This window comes from Scomber scombrus, chromosome 2, assembly GCF_963691925.1.
Source record: "Scomber scombrus chromosome 2, fScoSco1.1, whole genome shotgun sequence".
Lineage (NCBI taxonomy): Eukaryota > Metazoa > Chordata > Actinopteri > Scombriformes > Scombridae > Scomber > Scomber scombrus.
In genome coordinates, this window is record NC_084971.1 from 13,568,374 (window position 1) to 13,580,703 (window position 12,330).

Genomic DNA, 12,330 nt, shown 5'->3' on the forward strand with positions numbered 1-12,330 from the left:
TTTTTTGTGTTTTGGTTGAACACACTTACTTTTTGTCTTTTACTGTTTTTGTTTAATGTATTTCCTTTACAAGAATACGCAATAATACTGTCAACATTTATAAAGCCATTAGATATTTAGGTTCAGACCTTTAAAAGGTGTGTATTGTTGGACAGGTTATAATGGGATTAGCAGCCTTAAATACATTTATTTCCTTGTGTAAGTAGTTCTGAAAGGGACCAATGAAATCAAGGATTAAAAAAACAAAAACAAAACAATTTCAATACTTGATAAAGACACATCATGATTGAACCACATATACTACACAACTGTGAATACCCCCACTTTCAGTTACAGTTTATAAAAAAATCTTGTGGCTAACATGGTTCCTGTACAGTGGACCTAAATAGGGAACATCAGCATTTCTGGCTGTTAACTGTGTGGTCTGTAAATTGTTTAAAAATGTATACTTGACACAGAAATACTTATAGGGTGAAATATGGTAGGTTTACGTTCTCTCCAAGCATGAATCCCCAAAATTCATCATGTGTTTCATAAGCTCTGCTCCTGAACATGAAAAAATTCAAGGAGTTCTAGCTGCTGACTCCATTTAAACATGCCTGAAACAGCATGAGGACAGCTACACTATACAACAACAATAAGAGATTATCTGAACAAAGTGCAACACACTGCAACTGTAGAGTGCCTTGATTGAGGACAGTTGACTCAGGATTTGAGTAAGGTTTGTTTGTTTACACTCAAACAGCTGGAGCACAAGTGCTGTTCATAGAAAAACGGTGTTTTCACACTTTTATAAGACTATATTCACTTTTATCAATTAGAAGTCAGAAGTATTGACTTGCAGAAATTAGGATTTTCTGAGGAAACCTTTTGTCAAAAACCACCTTCTAAGATTTATAGTTCTAGGCAAGCTACCTTGCAGCTTTTCCTTCAAACGAAACTGAAGTTCCCTGCTCTCTGACTGAAATCACCTGCTTTAGGTGAAAACCTGCAGATTTGTAATAGTTGCCTATCTCATTCTAGTCCATTTACTCTCACCTACAGATGTGCAGTATCTACTCACTATCAGGATGGTGGCAGGTACTACGGGGAAATACAGCTGCAGGTTGTAGCTACTCAAGTTATTCAGTTCAGATGACCAACCTTTAGCAAGTCACCAATCACTAAAAACAAGAGGAAAAGCAGATTAAAATACAACCTTGTTAAACTCATTCCTCTTCCAACAGCTCTCCCTGAAACACGACAGGTTAGCTGACACTAAACTGAACTGGTCAACCTTCAACATAAATTTTTGCTCCCCACAGAACCAACAGGTGTAAATAAAAAAATCGGCAGTAGGGAGGGTAGAGAGAGTCAAGTCATAGTTAGGACACTTGAAGAGGGGGCACGTAGTGATATAAGCTGGATAATATCAAATTATTGGACAATTTTATGCCAAACTCCAGGCAGATCAAAATGACCCCTACAGTGCTAACACAACCATTCATCCCCTGCCTCAGCAAGGTGACGAGGACATCTGTTCATACTCTGGACACTTGAGGAGGGCAGGGTAGTTGGAGGAGTTCATCTGTAGGGAAGCCTCAGAGGAGATGGAGGAAGGGCTGCGGCCACGTCCGGCCCAGGCGTCTGGATGGAGGAACTGGCCGGAGTAATCGGAGCAATTGCTGAGGCGAGGTCGGTAGAAGCCCTGGTGGGGCCGGTACATTTCCTCTGCTGTGTAGCGCTTCATGAACAGATATACTGACATGACGCCCGCTGTCTGCAAAGATAATGGAGGCAAGGAGACACTGAGTTCACTCTTGTTAAGTAAAATTATACTTTTTCGTTTCCTGATTAATTCTGTTTGAACTGCTTTTAATTATCCACTAGATTCTGCAGCATTTTTGAGGCAACGATTAGGCAAAGTCAGTTTCTCTTGTTGACTTATATTAATCTGAACTAAACATGCTGCAGTATTTTCCACCATTAAGAGCATTTATTTGTTTGAAAAGGATTATTGAAGATTATTGCCAAATGGGAGTAAATATTAAATTATTTGATAATTAATCATTTTGCCCCAGTAATCAGCAGCAAATATCAACCCCTACAGTGAACACTTTAATCATGGCTCAGTTAAATATGTTCATGCAAGCGCTCATGTGTGTATGTGCTGTATATGTGTTGAATATTTTCTTTCTTTCTTTAAATGAGATCATGATTCTTCCGTTGATTTATTTCCACAGAAAAAGAATTTAATAGAGGAAGGCAAATTTAACATTTTGTAAATGACTAACAGGATCAAAAGTAACTTGGAGAATCCATTATCCACAATAGAAATAGAATAAACACATGAATCATAGTTTATTAATTGTAAATGATCCTGTTTTATGGGGACTATTTTGCACAGCACAACACATTATGGTTATTTAGATCTAAAGGATTAGATTTGGCAAAATGAAGCAGTTAAAAGACTCAATTACTTAATGTTTGATGCATTTATGTTCTTCCCTAGAATGGTTCATACATCTCTCACACAAAGAAAATTGAATAGACTAGTGTCATCAGCTGTTAATTAAAGCATTAATGAGAACTTAAAATGCTATGTAAATCATGAACACAAAATATGAGAGATATATTGATGCCAGTGCTGTCTTCAAGTGAAAATAAAAGTGAAAGGTTCAACCAGAAAACACAAAAACACACAAACTAAATGTAAGTCTTCCCTTGGACCTTCATTTGAGAAAATTAGTCTTGTGTTGATCTACACCTCAGTATCAAGCAGAAACAGGCCATTGAGCCACTTTTTGGTTAGTTAAGTGAGTTTAAAAGGACTAGCTTGTGAAACCAACCATGTGAGATGCATGCTTACATTAACCACATTTGTTCTAGTGAATTTACCTCAGTGAGCAGGAAGGAAATGGCAGCAAAAGCAAACGACCAGCCATATTTATAACTGAAGTAGGCCTCATTAGATTTGGTCCTGTTCAACATTTCATCATTTATGTTGGAGATGTACAACACCAGACCAACAACCAGGGACAGACCTGAGGAAGGCAGAGGGAGAAGACAAAAAGATAGATAGCAGATTTGTAATGATTATGGCTAGAATTCAGATTACTTTATATGAAAATGTATGAGGATTATATGACTGCCATCCTTGTTGTTGGCATAAATTATTACAAATCATGCAACTGGTAATTTATGAGAACAACAACAGGACATTTTGTATGTGTTTGTTGATTTATTTTTTTTGTTATGTGTGTAGAAGCCAAACACAGTACCTGACAGGATGAAGAAGATTCCAGAAACAAAGGCCAGGATGGTGCGATGGGGTCTAATGTGGCCAATGTTACTGAGCACAAAACCAATGAACATGAAGAAGAGGCTGACCAGAGGGAAGGGTGTGGCAGAACGGATCATCTCTGGAAGAAGATGAGAAAATGATCTGTTTTTTGTGGACTGAAACACAAACCTGGACTGAATTTAAAAAGAGATGTGCTGATCATATAAAGGCTGTTAATGCTTCATCCTAATGCAATTTCTTTTTCTTATTTGTGTATATTTAAGTGACTTTCCAAAACCTTTAATGGGGGTTTTCCCTCTTAGAGCAGCAGCATGAGCTTTTCCAATGGGGCTATTCTTACTCCTAATAGAGTAGGCTCATAGGTTTAGGACATGGCTTATATTAACATGGTTTGCTCCCTTCTGTAAGCAAATGGTACAGTACCTCCCAGAAGTAAAGGGAGTCTGTGATACTTCTTTCCAGACCCCCATTGTGTTCTCCATTACACAAAATGTTACCCCTCCAAATACATGGACCAGATGTCTGAGGGCATAACCTTAATGAAAATGGTTATTTAATTAGTTGTGTAAAGCTTGGATTATGTTGTAAACTTGCCTTTTACAGTCTACTGTTGATATCCAACACCACATACATTTGTCGTTAAATGGTGGAAAAAAGTACAAGTAACTATTTTTTTATTCACATTGACTTTGAAACATGGGAAAAGTTTTGATTCTGAAGCAAAATGGTTCAGATAAGGTACATAGGCATAACAAAATAAGCTATTATATAGATACTATGTACTTCAAAGTGTCAATTCTATAAACAACACAGCATAATGTACCATTACATATGAATACATCAATGACCTTATATGCATTTGGACAGATCCTGTATTAACTTCCATTCATACATCCATGCTCCCTTGCTCCATCTGAAATCTAGAGTTACAACTAATGTACACTGAAAGTATATGTTTATACTTATTAGTTTATTTTTTTTAGCAATATTATTATCTGTATTTCATACGTTATCATGTTTTTAGAAAAAAGCCAATTAACTGTTATTATCACTGTTTACATAAATCATTTCAGTCTATATTTTCCTTACTTCTTTTTCACATGCACATTTCTTCACTCACTGTACTTCTTTCACACTCAGCTTTCTCTCACTTCTCTCATCTTCACCTCCACATCTTCACATAAATTCTCCTGTCAACCACTTTTACTTCTGTATCTGTCTTTCTCTTCTAATACAGTACTAAAAAGAAAAACCCCTCCCTTTGGTGCTTTAACATAATCAGTTATCAAAAAAGTGTTGTTCATTGTATCATAGACATTGTTTGATGTGTACTTGAGTTGAAAAACTTTTTCTACTTCAGCTGTTGAGTTCTCAAAATGTGTTATGGCAACTGTCAGAGACGGTTGTGAGGCATATATATGTATTCAGTTGATAAATGGATTTACCTTTGGGAATGTACATTATCATTGCTATAGTTTCTCTGTCTTTGGTACTAAAAAAATGAAAGTTACAGACTGCAGCTTGAAGACATGAGGGATATGAGAGCTGCAGTGGCTGTCTTGTCAGCATCACTCTCTGATATTACAACTGCTTGTCTGCTCTCACACTAATAGTGCTTATGTGTATTCATGTGTGATTCCCTGCAGGGGATAAACAAAATGAAAATGGCACTCTTACATTTTTCATACACACCCAGCTCTCATCTCAAGTGGAAATTAGACCAAAAATAGCATAGACCGCATGTGATGAGAAGATGACAGCTTAGTCTGGAGGTGTGGATTCAAGTCAAATGACTTATTTGGGTCATGTGCTGCATGTGTGGACTTTAGACTCTGCCAATGATCTACTTTGGTCTATAGAGGACAGCAGACAGACATGTGCTACCTCAGTGACACATGGTGTTGCCGATTAGTTTTTGTCACCTTCCAGTGATGAGCTTCACAGGAGGTTTGTAACACATTGGAGATCCAATTTTGTTTAGTGGACTGAACCATTCCCACAAAGAACCCCAAATATTTGCGGTGGTGTACTGGAACTAATACCACTGTGCCACCTGTGTGTCCCTACCTACGACCTGAGTAAACATCAGAGACTTTATCAGTTTCACCAAACTGAAGCATTGCTCATATAATAGTGGAGTGTGAACAGTTACTTACTCAGGACACTAACAGTGGACTCAGAGGTCATCTGGACGTTAGTGGGCATCACATACTCAATGGTAAAACACCGACCTTTCTCCTCCCCTGGAATAAAGAAGAGAAAAAAAAATTGGAGTGGAAACGAGGATTAGCACTTTATAGAACTGATTAAAAAGTTAATTGGTCGATAGTGACAAAGGAAAGTCAACACAGCAGCATGTACAGTATGTTACCAGAACACAAGGAAGACTTTGTACAATGATTACAGCTATCGTGACAAAATTGATGATTCTACTTAAAAAATGTAAAGATTTCAGGAATAGACAGAATTTATTGTCATATGCTAGAATAACTTTCTGTGATGGCTATGAGACATTTTGTAATCCCAGCATATTTCATGTGCGAAGCTATTGAATGCCACTCGGAAACAACCTCACATCAAGTTTCAAGTGAACAGCTTGTTTGATATAATAAATTACTTCAGCTGTCAGTATTTGGACAAGGAACACCCAGTGTTACATTTTAGCACCTTTGTCTTCATCACTTTGACACACACAGTACAATGTCTGGCACTATAACACAAATACACAAAAATATACACACACTTGTTACTGATGTCTTTCTCAACACTTCATTAGCTCCACACACACTATGAAGTGTAAGATTAGGTGATATTTTGTGGTTCAGCATATGTAATACACTTTCATAATGCTTGTTGTTAGTCAAGACAGCCTAAAATATAAATATACATTAAATACATACTACTCAGGATTTGCTGAGTAGTATGTCAGTTGCTGTTTGTATACACAACATTCAAAGTCGACCTCTCCTCCCTGGCTCAACGACACCAGAACGAGCTAAGAGTATGGATGAGCAAGAGAGGGAGAAGAGAGAGAGAGAGAGAGAGAGAGAGAGAGAGAGAGAGAGAGAGAGAGAGAGAGAGAGAGAGAGAGAGAGAGAGAGAGAGAGAGAGAGAGAGAGAGAGAGAGAGAGAGAGAGCAGTCGTTGTCTATCGAGCTAGAGAGTGAATGAATAGAGTGAGCAGTGGTAGTGAGAACAGCGCAGTGAATCAGATATATAAAATGTTATTTTCTGAAACGTTTCATGGTTCTAATGATTGATGATGATTCTAAACCCTGTGGAAAGGTTCCACATTGTCAGCTTTGGTGTGAATGTAGCTGAATCGCACACTACTAACTCTCTGCTCTGCATGTATGTGTGTGTGTGTGTGTGTGTGTTTGTGTGTGTGCGTGTGTGTGTGTGTGTGTGTGGGTATGTGTATACTGTATACTCACAGACAGGCAACGCAGCGCCTTTTACTCCTCAAATACACCAGAGCAACAGCAAGAGTGACATGCCTGTCCATGGTGTGAATCATTTCTTATCGAGGATTTAGATTATTTATAAGAATTGCTTTTCCATTGAAAAAATAAAGTTTAGTGGGATGACATATCTACGGCAACCTATATATGTCAGCAATGTTTTTGGTGGTTCACATCAGTAGTTTATTACTGTGGCACACAGAATGACAGAAATGAAGGATAAATGCCCCCCCTCAAAGCAGAAAAATTATATTTTTGCGGCGTGCTGCTTTTTTGCCGCTCTTCGGTGTGTTCGCAGCGTAAGAGTTAAAACTTTTGTTTTAGGCTGTAGTTGGTTTAGTGTTGAAAAAATGTATTTGCTGAGCTGCTATACTCAAATGGGATGCCTGCTGTGCTTAAATGTAAAAATATAAGGATAACAGCATTTAATATCAGAGTGACTGTTTCAGAAAGTTACAGAAATTGTCAGACATAGGACCCCTCCTACCACCAATTCTGGCATCAGAAAGTTGTGAGGCAAGGGATTTTTCAAGGCTGTTTGACTGTCAGAAAATTGGTTCTGATGGAATATACAGGTGCCCAGGTAAGGCTCAGGTCAGAATTTCAGGACCATGCTGTTGTAAGCAAGCATTTAAATCAAGAGATGATCTGAATGTATTGTGAAAAATGGAGCATCAGAAAGTGTAAGAGAGATGTGACAGGACAGATTATAAAGGCAACCAAAAGGCTGTCACTTGTATTTTATTTCCCTTCTGCTTTGGGCACAGAGTAAATATTTAATTTCACTAAATGAAAAACATCCTTACAGTCAACTATTATGGAGTGTAAGGGTAGGTCTCTGTAGCTCCCTGGAGTTACCCTATTCTGGGGTTTTAAAACCATTAGTTTATCAGTCATTTTTGTAAAGCTGTGTGTTGTAGCATGACTGTAAAGCTTCTACAGAATGGCAACTCATTAATATTCAGTCCATTCAAATGTACGGTAATTGCAATAGAGAGAAATACTAAGTATAATTGAAAATGGTTTCATGTAGCTTGACTTAAAGATGCCATTTTCTTGTACACAAACAACAGTTTTGTTTCCATTGAGAGTTACTGACAAAGATACTGGATGCATTTCCTTCCTCATGAAATATTTTAAATCCTGCATTGTTTACATCCATGCTTATTTGCTTGTAGCCTTCTTCTTCACTGTTTTTGCTGGTTCATCGGTGTGTTTCTTGATGCATTGAAGCCGCTGTAATAGTGTAATAGTAGTAGTAGTGTGTACTGTAATAGTGTGAAACCATTGGCAGGACTGTGCATGTGTGTCCTTGTGCGTGTGCATGCAATAAAAAGCACTAGAGTAACTGGTATTCCAGACTTGCAATGAAAAATGTTTATAACCCAATAGATTAAACTAAATTAAAATGTATGCAAATGCAATTTTAATGGTGCTAGGTAGCAGCCGCTACAAAGCTGAACTGACAATATAATTGTACGAAAGGGAGATTATTCTTATAAATCTTACAAACTAGGTACACAGATAACACTTATTTCCAAGGAAGGTATATCCAGCTAAAAAAATAAAAAAAAAGATAAAACAAGATAAATTTAACCAATTTACTCAATATCCAGATTACTGACTGACTGATGACATGACTACTGTAACATAGAGTCCTGCTACAAGCCTTGCAGCCTACAATAAATAGGAAGTGAAGTGCCCTATATTAGACATGATTTACAGCACTCACAGTGACTGAATGTAAATGCTTGCTGTGTGGGTAAAGACCGTCTATGTGAACTCATGCAGGAATAAACTAGCAACACCCGATGAACTCTAACCAACATCAATACTGACCAAAACACAACACAACCTCATTCACGTTCTTTGGCGTAACAGCATACTGTGATAGTGGGCAGTAATTGTTTCTGGGTCAAACACTGTGCACCACAACCATTAAGTTGGCAATAAGGCCACTCAATTACCCCTAAAATACACACTGGACCATTAGTGCTTTTATAGCAATTGCCTGCTACATAGCAGGAAAACATCTGTTACCTAATCACAATTGGATTGCCTACATACTTCCCATGACTGAACGGTTTGATTGTGGGACATGGGTTAATGGAACAATTCAACAGTAAATAGGATAATATTACAGGGTAACATTCAACAAGTAGCAATATTTGCAGAGCCTCATTATTTCAAGATTTTCAGGTGAAACATTATCTACAAAAGGTCTAAACATAAATATAATTCAGAATGATTATGATGGAATACATTTTAGCATCTACACATCCAACAACTGTAACAGTATTGATACGAGTCAACTGTTTCCAATACCAGAGGGAGCAAGAGGGTAAGGCAAATGTTGATACCTGGTTTACTCTGGGACAACGCTTGTCTGGAGTGTTGTGTCTCTAAGAAAAGAATAAAATCTAACAGTTAGTGTTTTTGCTTTTTTTTTAATCAAGTCTTGCTGGCATGCCTTTGTGATGTTGGAACTGGGAAGGAACAATATTTCAATAAAGGCTAAAAGCATGCAATTTGGAAAGATGTAAGGTTTTGTAATTTAAGGTAATTTTTCATGTTAAGTGCTGCGTAAGATGCAGGTCAAAAAGAGGAAAAAAGAAAATGCAATCAGGGTCTTCTGTAGCAATCCATGGTGCCTCTATAGCAATAGAGTGTGAATCAGCCATTGGGTCATGGGGGAAGATGACTTGCATCTTTCAACTGAAATAAAGTACTTGACACATTTAAAGATGCAGCCTAGAATTAAAGTAGAGTTTACTTACAAAAAGATAGGTACTGGTCCCATCATTGCACAGAGCTAAATGCAAACCTAAAATACTCATGCTCCAGTATTCAAACATTAATCGAAAGCTAGACTAGTAGTAATATTAGTAATAGTAGTAATTAGTAGTAGGAAGAGAAAAGAAATATAGCTGAGTGAGCATGTGCAATATAGCATATAGCAAATGAAGAGATTAATGGCATCTATTTATTAACTCACCAGCCAAGAAACAAACCCTCCAGAGGCCAGAGTGGAGTGACATGCGTATCTCTGTGCTCTGGTTGAGGGGAAGGATGACGCCCTCTTCCAGGTAGAGCCAGTAGTCGGTGCTTACGGCAATCCCCAACAGGCCCAGAGCGCAAACAGCGAACACGCTGCTCAGCAAAGTCAGCGCCTTCCTGCCAAATAGGCTCATACCACAGCCTCAAGAGCAGGGGGCACCGCCGGCAGAAAGGGAAGCTTAGAGAGAAAGAGAAAGAAAAAACATCTTTACAAAATTCACCAAAGTAAAAGGGAATAAGTTGTTATGAAAACCTTCTTGAGACAAGATCAAATTGTCCCTGAGGCCTGAAAACAGGAAGATTGGAAGAAAACAAGTTTGGAAAACTTGGAAAGTAGCTGACATTTTTCTTTTTGACGACACCGCTTTTATATTCTGTCCGCTAAAGGAGGAGCAAAGGGAAAGAAATGTTATGAATGACACTTCTCTTTAAAAAGCAGTGAAACCATCATCTAATACCTGAAATAGAACCACTTGTATAAAAAGTTAAATGGCTTGATTTAAGGATCCTCTTGATACTAGTGGAGTAACTTAAACTGCTGCCATTCCTAAATATTATCTCACACTGGTTTTAGAAAAATTCTACATGCTATGTACCTAAATCTATTTTTTCCCAATAGGAGATATGTTTAATTGCTTAAAAAACTATTTGATTGAAGCCAGAAATTGTGATTAACGGCTTTGGGAGTATCTGTGGGTTGCTGTGTGTGTAATTGCCACTGTAGGACTGCATACCAAACACTTGATATAAGTAATTGTTGTTGACACCACTCAGAGACAACATAGAAATTAGATATGATCATGGATAGCCTTAACTGACGGCTTTTAACTAAGAAAGAAAATCTGGGAGAGATTGCAGAGCCAAAATCTCTCATTAGAATTTAAATAATTGTGCAGACACTAAACCACAAGGTTTAGTGGGGCATGTTTGGAAATACTTTATTTACATTTATTATTAATACATCCAATACTCTGCTAGAGCCATCCCCAACTCCTAATATCTGATAAATCCCACTACTTCTCTGTTCCATCCAGTGATGTCGAAGCAGCATTGCAGATGTTGTAAATTATGTGACAGCATATGAATATGTGTGCACTCAGATCACACAAAACGATGGATATGTTCATACGTTAGCTGGTGCCCACATTTGCCGGAAGCTGGAGTACTGGGGAGCTTGGCATAGGATATGTGTTGAAAGGAATTGATTTTACATAATGAGTTCTCAGTGTGCTGCCACATTGAGCACTCACTGTGAGAATGGAGAGAAGGAAAGTGAATATGTGAAAGGATTTTCAACTCTTATAAGACTTTTTCTGCTTCATGGATCATCGTTTTGACTGGATGTAAAGCCTGAAGAGAACAGAGTAAAGAGATCTCCATACATCTTGCAGCTCAGAAATGGTGCTTCAACATGCGGGACAAAGGAGGGATAATGGAGATAATGGTTATAAATAAATCAATTCAATAATGAAACAGCAACTAAAGTTTTGACAAAAAGAAAGCCTTGTGGATCTGAATATCATAAAATAGACAGGTTTTTTATGTTTCTAGCCAAAGCCATATAACCACAACCTACAACTATTTACATTATAAATACGATTAGATATTACATAAAACAATACATGTTAATACAGTAAGGTAATATTGTTTATATAGTTGAATTCTGGGAATTCTTTTTTCTCTTGTGCAAAATAATTTATAACCATGTACTCCAGACCCTATTTCTCTAATGGATATAAAGCCAGTTGCCCCACTTCTTGACACAAAGGGTAATCCATCTTAGAAGACTATTGTTGTAAGTCCAATACATACTATTAATAAGATACTGTACATGTACACGTCTGTCTTGTCAACTCTGTTGTTCTTGTTGTTGCTCCTGTTTTATCTTGTATCCATTTGTCTTAGTTATTTTCTGGGTGTAAAAGCCTAACTTGGTATGGGGCCTGTGAATAAGCTTCATCTATATGGCCTATATTCATTACCCTTCTTCCATCCTTCTCCTCGTAAAAGTGTTTATCTGTGTTGTCCCTGTTAAGCAAAAACTGTATTTCAGAGGTAGAACTTAAAATGTAAATTTGATACATACAATTCTTCTTTCTTTTTTCTTTTTTTTTGCTCCACATGTCAGGCTATGAACTAATTTTTCTTGTGCATGTGTGTGCACAGGTATGAACATGCATTCTTGGAGTAGTACACAACTTACTTAGATGGCCTGAGAATAACAGGCAGAGGCATATTTGACTTCCTACATTTTTCTGATGTGAAATTACGTTATGTAAGTATGTAAACATACATGTATTAAAGTACTTTATGACTTTATGGCACAAATTCAATCTGAACTATTTTGAGTTTAAGAGAAGCGTCCTTTACCTATCTCATGAGACTGGACCTGTTTTTGAACTATGACCAATAGGTCAGCATGTTAGACCAGAAAGAGCAATGGTGATTGGAAGCAGCTGGGATGCATGCATAAGCAATCAGCATTCACTAAAGTATAAAGGGTCAGCATTAATGAGAACAGAATATCATT

General features: G+C 37.5%; 1 protein-coding gene across 2 annotated transcripts; it reads right to left on the reverse strand.

The window, feature by feature from the left end:
* Positions 1-1,495: 1,495 nt before the first annotated feature.
* LOC133996780 (voltage-dependent calcium channel gamma-5 subunit) lies at positions 1,496-9,934 on the reverse strand. 2 transcript variants are annotated; one of them, XM_062436378.1, is made up of 6 exons: positions 9,739-9,934; positions 9,104-9,145; positions 5,440-5,526; positions 3,261-3,401; positions 2,878-3,023; positions 1,496-1,759 (listed from the first exon to the last, which is right to left on the reverse strand). In XM_062436378.1, the coding sequence occupies exons 1-6, from the start codon at positions 9,932-9,934 to the stop codon at positions 1,496-1,498; spliced, it is 876 nt and encodes a 291-aa protein (XP_062292362.1). The 2 variants fall into 2 exon arrangements, with proteins under 2 accessions (XP_062292362.1, XP_062292364.1); XM_062436380.1 differs by lacking the exon at positions 9,104-9,145.
* Positions 9,935-12,330: the final 2,396 nt, after the last annotated feature.